The sequence below is a fragment of the Homarus americanus genome, unplaced genomic scaffold (assembly GCF_018991925.1).
Source record: "Homarus americanus isolate GMGI-L3 unplaced genomic scaffold, GMGI_Hamer_2.0 scaffold6317, whole genome shotgun sequence".
In the NCBI taxonomy this organism is placed as follows: Eukaryota; Metazoa; Arthropoda; class Malacostraca; order Decapoda; family Nephropidae; genus Homarus; species Homarus americanus.
The window spans coordinates 11,558,592-11,571,392 of NW_024730668.1; the positions used below are offsets into that span (position 1 = coordinate 11,558,592).

Below are 12,801 nucleotides of genomic sequence, written 5' to 3' on the forward strand. Positions count from 1 at the left end.
TGAAATTGACTGTGATAGCGTCTTCCAGAGGGGTCCGATATCAGGGATAGTGCGCATCAGGTAGTTTCAGTGGTGCTTGACTCCGTGAGTGAATGCCACAAAAGCCGCATGTGGCTCTGTGTTAGCAATATCAGACAGAGCTTGGATTTCTCTGACCCACTCATTCACATTTCCCGTTACGTACTCGGTCTTGAAGTCCGTCGTGCCGATTACTGTGCCTAGGTGTTTTGGGCTGCCCTGTGTTATTTTGACTTCACTTCCACCGAACATCTCCATTGCCCGTTCATAATGTTCTGACTAGCATTGGGGTGGTACCCTATTTGTGGACCGTATGATGTTATCATATCCCACCACTTTTTGAAGTCCTCCACTTTTCCTGCTCCTGTAAGGTCGTCAGCATACGCCACTTGCTTGACTTCGGTTGTTTCAAATTTGATTGTGTGTTGGAGCACAGATAGGCCTATTGCATACATTGCCATTGCAACAGGGTCCCCCTGCGTTGTTCCCTCAGTTAACTGTATGATGGTATCACCTCTTAGAGCCTTGATGTTTACTATATAAAGGTCTGATGGATTCCTATAGGTGTTTTCAACATACTGTACATTGCAAAGCTTGGACACTTGATCTTGATGTTGTGTATTAGCCCCTTAGTTCTTATATAAATGTCAGGGCGGTACATTGGGTTTATATAATCATATCACCCCCTGTAACTTTCCACTGGCTATGAGGTGACATGGTCACATCACGTGATGGGTAAGTTCCTTGAGGCGCGGCCCTAAGACTGTTAGGTCAGCATAAAAAAGCCGGCTGCTTTGGCATTCTCACTCAACCCCACACACCAACAGGACGTATTTTAGAAGAGCTATTTAATACAGCCTCCATCCTCATTTTAATACTCATAGCTACAGTGATTAAGTTACGGTGATATACACTGGAACTGTATATAATATATTTTCTTAATAAATACAGAAAGGACAGTTGGGTTTCGCTACTCAAGCCCTATATACTTTTACATGTTCCAGCCCCATTAACCCAGCAAGAATCAACGGCTAAAGGGCCAGTTCACAGTGTAGCCTTGAGATTAAGTATGTTGAATGCGTTGGAAGCGTCAACCAGGAGAACTGCCTCACAATCACGCTGTTCAAATATCGTTCTCATGGCGTGTATGGCAGCTTCCCCACCAGCCTGGTGGCCAGCACAAACTTGCAGTTTCCCTGCCGCTACCCCGACATCATCCTTTACCACCTCCAGTATGCATTTTCCAATGATCCGCCACAGCATTTACCCAACTCCTATAGGCCTATATCCTGGATTTTTATCCAGGGGTATGAGGCGGCAGGCTGTCAGAGCATGGAGGTGGTGGCAGCACGAGGTTGCTAGCTTTCTTGCTTATGTCGTGATGGCATTGCAGAGACCACTTGCTACGGCACCAAACTTGTTAGTGCTGAGGATGACTCTCCAACCGCTTGCATCTAGACCTGAAGGGCCAACTCCTCCCTGAGTTTTCAGTGCTTTTTTCCACACCATCCCTCCTGTTATTTTCTCGAACAGGACAGCATTTGGAAGGATATAGGCACCCTGGAACCTGATGCCTTCCTCTACACTTGCAGGGGGATGGTTTTCCTTCATTTGTTGTAATTTTACTCTGTTTATTGGCAGAACACCACCTTCAAATTCCTCTGTGAGTGACCTTACCGCCAAGGACACTTTTCCTTCACGTATCTTGTTACCAAATTTTCTGGCAACATCCTCGGTGTTTTGCCCTCAGTCTCCTATGAATTTTAGGCTCTCCTGCAGTGTTCTTGCTTTGCGTAGGAGATCATCAAGTGCCCCTTTCTGCCACATTGTCAATCTCCTTTAATTGCTGCCACGTTTTCTTTGAACTTAGACCTTGCGTGTGTCCTCTGACAGAATAGATGGGATATTATGGAAAGTATTTGAAGAGCTAATAGGGCCAGGGGGCTGTCATGAGTGTACAGGTAATTGATTATGAGGCAAGTCATCTCCTGGATCATTTCTTTGGTGGCCGCACACTTGGGTGGTTCAAAGAGGTTAGCTGGCGACCACCTGACCACTTTTGAGTGCACTTCTTTGACCCATTTCACCGCGTCATCCCCCGACATGCCTTTCCAATTTGTTGACTGTATGTCATTCATCTCATGAACAGTATTTTCTGACTGTGTGGGTTCACTATTATCGTCTGACATGTCGTCATCGGGTGATGGATCTCTGCGGTATGGATTTTGACCGCTAGACCCTTTCCTACAACCCACACAGTGTGTGTTACTTCTCACATTTCTGATTCCAGCCTGAGCACTGACAAGCACATTTCCCAGCCATGATGTCGTCCTGGGAAGGAGAGGGCAGTGGAAGAGGTAGGAAGTTGTGGTTTGGGAGGGAAGGAGAGGCAGGTCAATTTTGGTGTACTGACCGGCGAGGTGGGGCGGAGCGAGGAGGGGCCGCGGCGGGGCGGGGCGAGGCGGGGTCGGGGCGGGGCGGGGCATGCCCAGGGCAGAGAATGGCTGGGCACAGAGCGACCAGGACCGTTACCACCTATGACCGGCTCGGGTTACAATCCAAGGCCTACTACTTCTTCTTTTTCTTTATAATGGCCTCCATCATCCTCTAATAGCCATACCTTTGCCGCCATTTTGTTACCTTAAAATTAAATATCCTAATACATAAGTAGCTATCCTAGCTGTGTTGAGCTAGTTGAGCTGCAGATCTATGCGCCATTCAGTGACTGTTGCCTCATAGTCAATATCTGCAACTGTTGTCGGTTTTGGGGGCCGATGCCCTCGTTCTCCTGAGGCAGAGCAAAGCCGACCTAAGGAGAGAGAAGAACAGTCGACATCTCATCCAGGCTGTAACATAACTTCTGGGCTGCTGCTTCTGTTCGGATAGCACCTCCGCGAGTCTGGCGTAGAAGCATCTTGCACTTGGTCCCATCCCACCAGAGGTTGTGAAAACTACAGGAGTGAAGCTGCCTTGATCAACGTTCTGAATTCTCTCCCGTATGCCCTTATCTTGTCGTTCTCGTTCCTCCTGTGCGTAACATCGAGAGCTAAGTTACGGTGACATGCAGCCATAGGATAAAATATCCTGATGTTGAAGAAGGCTCGTTGTTCCCGCAACCAGAATCCTCGAGCACTGACATCAACAAAGGGTTTCGTTGGATGTGTTTGAAGTCCTATGTTGGAAATTCTCACCGTCCAATGGAAGGAGGGTCGGCTCTACCCTGACATTACGGCAGATTTACTTCAACATATTTGCTGTGAGATCCCTTACTTTGTCATGCCTCATGCATATGAAGCCCTCTTTCTTGCACACCATGGCGTGATCGACGTCATAGGAAGAGACACACACGCATTAGGAGGGCAAACCTTCTACTGGCCTACCGTACTTAGAGCATTGGCATCTGTAAATTCTTGTTTATTGAGAGTGAAATTATTTGCCCTTATTGGTAACATAGTTAACCAGTTCGAGGCGCCAACCTCCTGCTCTATAGCTACTTTTTTGTTTTCAAATTCTCTGGTACTTGCAGCAACAGTTGCTGCAACTTATCACTCTGGCCGTGCTGTCGTTCTGTCGTAATGGACCTTCGGATCTTGTTTACCTCACTGGTATCCACCTCCCCTGTTGCGTTCTGAGCTATTATGTGGTCCGTGAGGGCTGCCGTGAGCTTAACTGAGTTTTGATGTTCGGTGGTAGCAATCTCCTCTGGATTGGTCAATCCCATTCCTCCCAGTCTCGGTGGTAGTGCAAGAAGTGATCTTTCTGCTGGGGTTAAGTGAGAGTGTTTCACTAATTTGGGAATGAACTTGACACTAATAGCTTCTTCCAGGGGTGGAGGAGGGGTCCGATATCAGGGATAGTGCGCATCAGGTAGTTCCAGCGATGCTTGACTCCATGGGTGAATGCCGCAAAAGCCGCATGTGGCTCTGTGTTAGCAATCACAGACAGAGCTTGGGTTTTCCTAACCCACTCATTCACCTTTCCTATCACTTACTCGGTCTTGAAGTCCGTCATGCCGATTATTGGGAGCAATAATTGTCACACCTAACACTTGTTTCTATATCCTTCGCAGAAATAACCACTATTTCTATGGTCGCACTGATATAATATTAGTTATATATACTCACTTGGTCGGCCGTCACTACATGAAGTGACGGTTACTTGGGGTGGCGACCACAAGCGAAAAACACTTGACCCCATAGGGGCGAGAGTCTCGATGCCACCCCTGCCTAAGTAGGCCTATCGACATTGGCACTGGCACCTGGCACCTGCACTAGCCGTCCCACCAAATACTCACAACTCGCTTGGTGATCGCCGGTGAACACACGGAATATTTGCGATTAATGCCGTAATGGATGCGAAGAACCTTCGGTGACAATGCTTAGGGTGACATCCGATATTCACCGACACTCTGTGAAATTCCCGCTCCCACACTCCGAATATGTCCCCTCCAATAACACTTTAGATCAGGGAGGACACTCCACCACACCCACGCCGAGCTACTACTACAACTATTACTACTACTTTGCTGTCACTCGGAGGTGACTCAAGAGGTCGATACAACACAGGCAGGGCCGTCCACAGATATTGCACGTATGGAGGGCTACATCTAGTGCTGGAGAGGCAGCGGCAGCATCTTTCCTGCGCCGGCGCTTGTCTGCCTCGGTATGCAGTCGGGCTAACTCAAAAGTGTTGACGCCTTCTCATGTGGTGGTCCCCAAGCGTTAAGGTGTAGAGTGGTCGTTTGCTAGTTGAGGGGGTCAATGTTGGCACTTTTCCAGGTTTCCTTATTCCTTTTCCAAACTAAATCGCGGCTAACCCATGCATGCTTGGAAAATGGCCGTGAGACCTTAATGATGATCATGATGATGATGATGATAATGATGATGATATGGAACTCTAGTGCTCATATTATAAGTGGTGTGTCACTCTATCTCTTACCTTAAAACAAGATTGATACATCTCTTCCCAGCCATCATCATAATCGCAGGGTGGCGGGATGGCTGAGGGAAAAGTGGAAACAGACATTACTGTTACATAGTTAAGAACCACTTGTACAGTACAGTCGGTATATAATATATATATATATATATATATATATATATATATATATATATATATATATATATATATATATATATATATATATATATATATATATATATATATATATATATATATATATATATTTCTGCTGATAACCACAAGGGAAGAAGACAACACGAAGTTCCCGAGCCCTTTCGTGTAATTCACATCTTCAGGGGTGAGTACAGACTAAAGAGAAGTACAAAACAAGGTGTATATATACAGAGGAGAGTGAGACCAGGTCCATAATGGTCAGGTATTGGGTAATGACCCTACTAATCTTTAAATAGCACACAACGGTTGGTGGTCAGGTCAGATGGTAAGGTGACCCGCCCTTCTCACCTGGTTAAAAATCTTATTAATTACAAAATTGTCCAGCTTGTACATGCCGTTACTCAAATTCATGTTGAATGTTTCGGTATGTTTAATAAGACTAGATTCTATGATGTTCCTACTATCAATTGAATTACAAGGTAATATTGAGGAGGCATTATCCCAGTCAATGCGATGCTTGTTATCCCTCAAATGAACAAACAGAGCATTGGATTCCTGGCCTGTCCTAACACTATATTTGTGTTGTTTAATTCTAGTTGCAAGATCTTTACCTGTCTGGCCTAAGGAAAACATATTACATTCCTTGCAAGGAACTTTATAAATGCAACCAATTGTGTTGTTGGGGGAGTTCTTGATTAACATTTGTTTAACAGTGCATGAGTTTTTAAATGCCACATTGACGTTCCAGGTTTTTAATTGTGAAGGAATGTGTGAGAAATTTTTGTGAAATGGTAATATTAAGATATTCTTATGGTCATGGGTGGGCTTGGGATCAGTTCTATAAAAAGTTTTCTTAGTATTGTTTAGGCATTTGTCTATGCAAGATTTAGGGTATTTAAGGTTTGAGCCAATATTATAGATATATTTGTATTCATCATCAATGAATTCCGGACTGCAAATTCTTAAAGCACGTAAAAACATTGTTGAAAATACTGACTGTTTGACTCTATTATGGTGGGCAGAATAATAATGAATGTATGAACACACATTAGTTGGTTTTCTATAAATACTGAACTTAAAAGTGTTACCTATTCTATGTATCAGACAGTCTAAGAATGGCAATTTACAGTCTTGCTCTAATTCCATAGTCAATTTGATCGAGGGGGCTAAGTTGTTAAGTTGTGGCAGGAAAGCTTTTAGGTCCTCATTACATGGCCAGAGACATAATACATCATCAACATATCTAAACCAGACTGCTGAAGGTGGTAAAATATTACTTAATAGTTTCTTTTCAAAGAATTCCATATATAGGTTGCTTAATACAGGTGAGAGTGGATTACCCATTGCCATACCAAATTTTTGAGCATAATGTTCTCCACTGAATTCAAATTTACAATCCTTAATACAAAGTTTGATGAGTTCGATAAGGTCGTCTTTCGAGACGGGCAATGAAATATTGTCCAGGGAATCTATGAGGAACTCTAGTAAATCATCAACTGGGACCTTTGTAAAGAGTGATGTTACATCAAAACTGACCAGTTTAAAATCATAATTAATGTGTAAGTTATTGAGTTTATCAACCAAATCCATATTATTCTTGATATTAGAGTTAGAAATGTTGCCAACTAGGGGATTTAGTAAAGAAACTAACCATTTAGATAGTTTATAGGAGATTGACCCAACTGAGCTAATGATGGGTCTTGCTGGGTTATTAGGCTTGTGGGTCTTGATTACACCGTACATGTAAGGCAGTGGAGGGGACGTTGAAGTAAGATGTTTAATGAGAGTAGCTTTGCCTCTCAATAGAGACTTCAGTTTTTTGTTGAACTGGGTGTTGACAGTGTTGCAAAAATTTCAAGAAAAATACTTGAAATGCATAGAAAAAGACACATGAGATACTTGGTCATGTAATTGGTGATGAAGGGATACTAACAGAATTATTACTGGGCAAAGTTGATGGTAGGAGGGCCGGGGGAAGCCAGAGACTAGGATGAATGAATGAAATTAAAAACTGGGGTCCCCAAATAGATACAAAACCTTGGAGGATTATTAAAAACAGCCCGAGAACGTTTAGAGTGGCGGACTGTGGTCGTCAACCCTCAGATATGAGGAGGGTACCACCTGATTGATTGACTTTAATTTAGGTTAAAAACAAAATGTACACATACCATACTTATTTTAATCATCCCTTTTCCTTTCTAATGGTTTTCTCCTATACACAATATTTATGATATGGCAGCTGATCTCCAAATAGAATACGAGAATTCTTCTAGCGTGTTGCACATATGCATACATATTATTCATCACTATAATTACATAGCACATGAATTTATTGACTGTACCTCTCATGATGTAGTTAGGAGGAACTTGTGCTTTACAAAGAAAACCTCAACGTTGCGTGAACATTTTCCTGATTATTGGAGGGAAAAAATGATAAAGGAAAAATGAAACCTCTCAGAAGAAACACTTAAAAGAGTTAGTAAAACTATATATAGCAGAAATTAATAAATGTCTTTTATCTCCAGGAAGTCAAATTATCGAAATGGGTAGAATCTTTTAAAAAAATTTAAATGGTGACTGAAATCTAATCTAAGAGCTTTAAAACAGTAGGAATATGACCTTTAAATCTGTAACCTTAATGTTTTACTTAATTAAGTATACCAGATACTGTACTGTAAATGACACAACATGTTTGTCTGGTTCGCAAAAATTTTCGTGGGCTACTACACACTTTTCGATACGCATAGAGAAACCAGCACAGAAAATGTTAATCATTATCATTTTACCATCATGTCAAAATAGTATTATAGCGTAAACAAGTAAATAAATAGTTGGCTATCTGCAATACACTGCCGCTAACACGAATAACCCATAATACTCACTGATGTTCCGGTGACAAATAAACTTAAGTTCTTGAGAGCAGTTCTGCTTGATGAGCCTCGAGTCGACGGTGAAGGCGGCGCAGTTTCCAGTCCCTGTACCCATAAACGGCCTGGTCCACCCAACGAAACCAGACAGTCACCATCATATCCAGCACCAAGCAAGGAGTAAAGCAGGAAATCAAACACATAAATATACTATGGTAGATTTAGAAGAACAATTACTGTGTTAAGAAATGGAAAAATTTGGTGAGTGCAAATCGAATACTTCTTGAGGTAATCACTTGGATATTACTATACACTATACAGTATTATAACTGTCATAGAATATATGCGAGTACAGCGGCGAGGACACAAACGTAGGATACTACATAAGAACACAAACTCATTCATACTGATGACACCAGGCGACCAGTAATATACTGTATTTGTTGACAGCACGCATAGAACCTTCCTTGATCATCCAGGCTGTCCATAACACCGATGCAAGCTTGGTGCTACAGACTAGTGTGATCCTGAGGGGGCGAGGCTTGTCCCCCTACTTTTGTCCCAGCCTCCTCACAACCTGAGGGGTTGATGGCATATTCAGAACCTCTGTACAAATATTCTTAAACTGCATCTTATCGTGTTATCCTACTCACAGTTGCCCCCGCTTGGCTCTCAGGGACTCCAGAAACTATTACATTGTTCCTTCGCTGGAAACGTTCCCGTTGTTCCTCCTCTCCCCTAACAGTAGGTCCGCCAATTGCCATTTCTTCGACTTATTTCTTCAGAGTCCATAGCTGTTGTAGAACCTGTTCTGATCCTGTATTACTCCGCCACCTCCCGTGGCCCTGTTAAAGACTGAGCATGACTCCTCTTTGCTACCACCTCCATTCTATCGGCTACTTCCTCAGTCTTAACAAGGATCTCTTTCCCAACGTGTTCAAGTTTGGCAATCAGCAAGGATCCAGCTTCATCTATTTTCGTCCTTCGGGAACTCGGTCACCTGTGACTTGCAATCGCCTCTTTCACCTTGACTATGCAGTCAGGGTGATACCAGCAACAGCCTTCATGCATTACGGAAACTCGTATCGTCCTAAACTCTGTATTGGTCAGGTTTGTACCATCTACACCCGTCGTCACCCTGCAGTAATCACATGTCAACAGATTTTCTGGTGCCGCTTCAGCCCCAGGTTTCATACCCTTCATGGTTCTTGAAGAATTAGAGAACACATGTCTCTTAATATAAATGGCTTTACCCATGGTAAAGGTGTACGTACATAATTGCATCACCACATTCCTTACTGTGCATGGGGATGAAAAGCACAGATGCACCACATTTCTTGACGTTAAAAGCTGCATTTGATATTGCCAATAGGCAACTGATTTTGTATGAACTAGCCAAAATGGATTTAGGAGGTCGGCTGTTACACTGGATAAGTGATAACCTAACCAACAGAAGGGCTGCTGCACTATTTCAGGGCTACAAAAGTGAAGTTGATTTTTATCCGTTATCATTTTAAAGATATGTAACTTGGCACCCCTCAAAGTGGAGTACTTAGTCTACTGTGTTCAATGTTCTTATGAATGCTATATTAAATTTAATACCAGACAACCCCAGGAATTCCACAATCAGCAATGCTGATGATATTCTTATTTATACTAAAACTTATTGTGAAATGCAAACCACCCTAAACCATGTGAGAACCTCGGTCTTATTATCTCCACTGAGAAAACTAAGGTGTTCAACACGCGGCCCGACAAGTTCAAGATAGGTAACAACACTATTGACTATATCTCTTCCTTTAATAATATCTTGGTGTCTCCGTCCCTTGTACCTTACCTGCCATACAAAAAGTTCCAGGCTACTGGTCTGACTTTCTGCCTCATTTGCATACAATTGTAGGGTTTCAATTGTTTCTCTTATTATGACAACACAACATACATATATCGTTTCTCACTATTAATCTTTTTTATTATTATTATTATTATCATTATTATTATTATTATTATTATTATTATTACTATTATTATTATTATTATTATTATTATTATTATTATTATTATTATTATTATTATTATTATTATTATTATTATTATTATTATTATTATTATTATTATTATTATTATTATTATGATTTCGCCCCCAGGCCCTGATGTGGGTCATTGACCTGTGCCCTGGTGGGCTAATCATGTAAAAAAATATATATAAAAAAGTACAACAGCTAACCCGTCACTGTACTGACAGACTGAAACCTCTTAGAAGAGTAGCTGAGTACAGCCCACATTATGGAGCTAATATTAGAATTGTTAAAACAATGTACCTAGGCTATATAAGATCTCTGATAGATTACCACGCACCAGCCCTGGTCCTTCGTGATGGGAAAGTTATTGACAAGCTCGAAAAAATGCAAAATAAAGCCCTCAGAATTATCCTAGGATGCCCCATGAGCACTTAAGGAAAGGTCTAGTTATACCCATTGTCAAAGATAGAATAATTGAAGTCAACCTCATGATAGCCCTGAGGCTTTTGCGTAGTGATCCTGATAACATTGTTTCCTTAAAATTGCTAGGATGCATGAACCATGGTACTGGTGAATCTAAATGGAGCCAAACTACAGCTACACGTATGAAGATGTTTGGACTAGACCATCTGTACAAAGTTGAGACGCAATAGCACTTCTTTTCACCCTGACGGACAGTTCCCTTTAATATCACAATACCGACATATTAGCCTAAAAAAATAATTATACAAATTATTTATCCTTAACACCCTGCCAAAGTGAGAGCTCTTGAACACATACACACCCTACAGACTAGGGAGTGACAGTTTGGCAAAAGTTTTCAAAATCTAATTGCTTGGGTTGGATTATTTGTCTATCGGCCACGCTAATTCCGAATATGTTTGAGTTTTTTACATCATTGCATTAGAAGGTTTGTGGATACTTTTGGGTTTGGCATGAAAAACGCGAAAAAACTGTAAATAATAAAGGGATTGGCAATGTGGCACAACCTGTTAAAATCAAGTTATTGAATTGGATTATTCGACTACTGTGTACACTGGTTCATAATATGCTATTGTTTTACAACTCAATGCGCTACAAATTATGCCGATATTTTTGCTGCAAGTCACCACATACGTATATTTCGAAAACCAGGGCCCAATATTACCAACGGCGTGGATAGATTCCGTGGAATGAATTCAGGACATTCCCGCTCATGGAACATTACCAAACTCCGTATATGTGCCAATGGCAGGCCAATGGCAATATTTACAGAGTTTGTTGAGGCTCCCTGGACGGGAATGCCCTGAATTTATTCCACGGAATCTATTCACGCCGTTGGTAATATTCGTCCCAGGACTGATCAACGAATTCAGCCCAAGTAGCTTGACTTGGACAGTTAAGGACAAAATCTCAGTCCGTACTTTTGAATAAAATATTGTTCAATAGGTGGTGATATTGAAGTGCTGAAAGTTGTTTTTTCTGTGTTGTTTTGCAGTTAGTTCAAAGGGCCGCCACCAAGATGGGTCGTCCTAAGATTAGCAACACTCAGCTGCGCCAGGGTAACGATAAGGTGTTCGGGGTTCGGATGCCTCTGCCATCTAACAAGTTGCCTCTGAACAAGGAAGTTGGAAGTGCCCTGGCTTATGAAGCAGAAAACGAGAGGTTAAGGAGAAGAACAAATGCTTTTGATTATATGGATGCCACCAACAAGGTGACTGAGAAGGTACTGGATGTGTATAGGAAGGCCACTGTCCCCACTATCTCTGAAATCAGGGTGAAAATGAGAGTCCACGACCTGTGGAGGATGCGGAGGGAGACGATGATGATGAAGGGAAATGGACAGAAACAGAAAAGGAAGAAAACGAAGAACGGGAAGCTGAAGATGAGGTTCGAGGATATAGCTGAGAAGTTGTTTGATGTGGCAGACGACAGCAAAGTGCACGAACGAGAGAAAAGCTTCCTGGCAGCCCAGAGGAAACCGGGAAGGGAGGGCTGCATTGATGGCGTTGACAAAATTGTGACTGCCAAGCTGAAAGAAGAGAGGGAGAAGGAAGCGAAGAGGGCAAAGAAAGGGCTGAGGAAGAGAGGAAAACTGAGAAGATGAGGTCAAAGAGTAAGGAGGAGATGGAGAGGATGTCGTGTAAAGTGTCGGCAGTGGATGACAGTGCTCAGGAAGAAGATAGTGATTATAAGGATGTCAATGACAATGAGTTCAAGGCTATGGTCGACAGGAGAGCAAGATCAGAGAAAAGGAAAAGGGAGAAAGAAGCCGAGGACAGGATCGGAGAAACTGCTGACAGGTTCAAGGTATCCAATGATGCAGTGGCTCACATCGCAAACACCATCAGAGCTGCAGACAACATCATAACTGAAGGGGACAAGTCTAAAGTGACTAACTGGAAGAAAGTGGAGAGAGTCAGGAAGAGGTCACGAGAACAGAAAAAAGAAAAGTTCAGGGGATTCAAGGTCAGAGGTCTCATGGTAGATGAGAGGATCAATGAGAACAAGATAGTGACTGGTGTAGGTGAGAAGAACCACAAGAGATTCGCCATGGAAAAGAGGGAAGACTGTGCAGTGATCGGCTTCCATGTTCCATGAGCGGGAATGTCCTGAATTCATTCCACGGAATCTATCCACGCCGTTGGTAATATTGGGCCCTGGTTTTCGAAATATACGTATGTGGTGACTTGCAGCAAAAATATCGGCATAATTTGTAGCGCATTGAGTTGTAAAACAATAGCATATTATGAACCAGTGTACACAGTAGTCGAATAATCCAATTCAATAACTTGATTTTAACAGGTTGTGCTACATTGCCAGTCCCTTTATTATTTACAGTT

The 12,801-nt window shown here is 42.2% G+C and overlaps 1 protein-coding gene across 1 annotated transcript in view; it reads right to left on the reverse strand.

Annotated features, from left to right (window-relative positions):
* Positions 1-12,801, reverse strand: part of LOC121867235 (macrophage mannose receptor 1-like) — a 259,604-nt gene that overhangs the window by 167,827 nt on the left and 78,976 nt on the right. Inside the window, exons 4-5 of the mRNA XM_042367087.1 lie at positions 7,977-8,086; positions 4,957-5,018 (exon numbers count right to left, since the gene is read on the reverse strand). Of these exons, the coding sequence (XP_042223021.1) occupies positions 4,957-5,018; positions 7,977-8,086 (172 nt within the window). The remainder of the gene's footprint in view (positions 1-4,956; positions 5,019-7,976; positions 8,087-12,801) is intronic.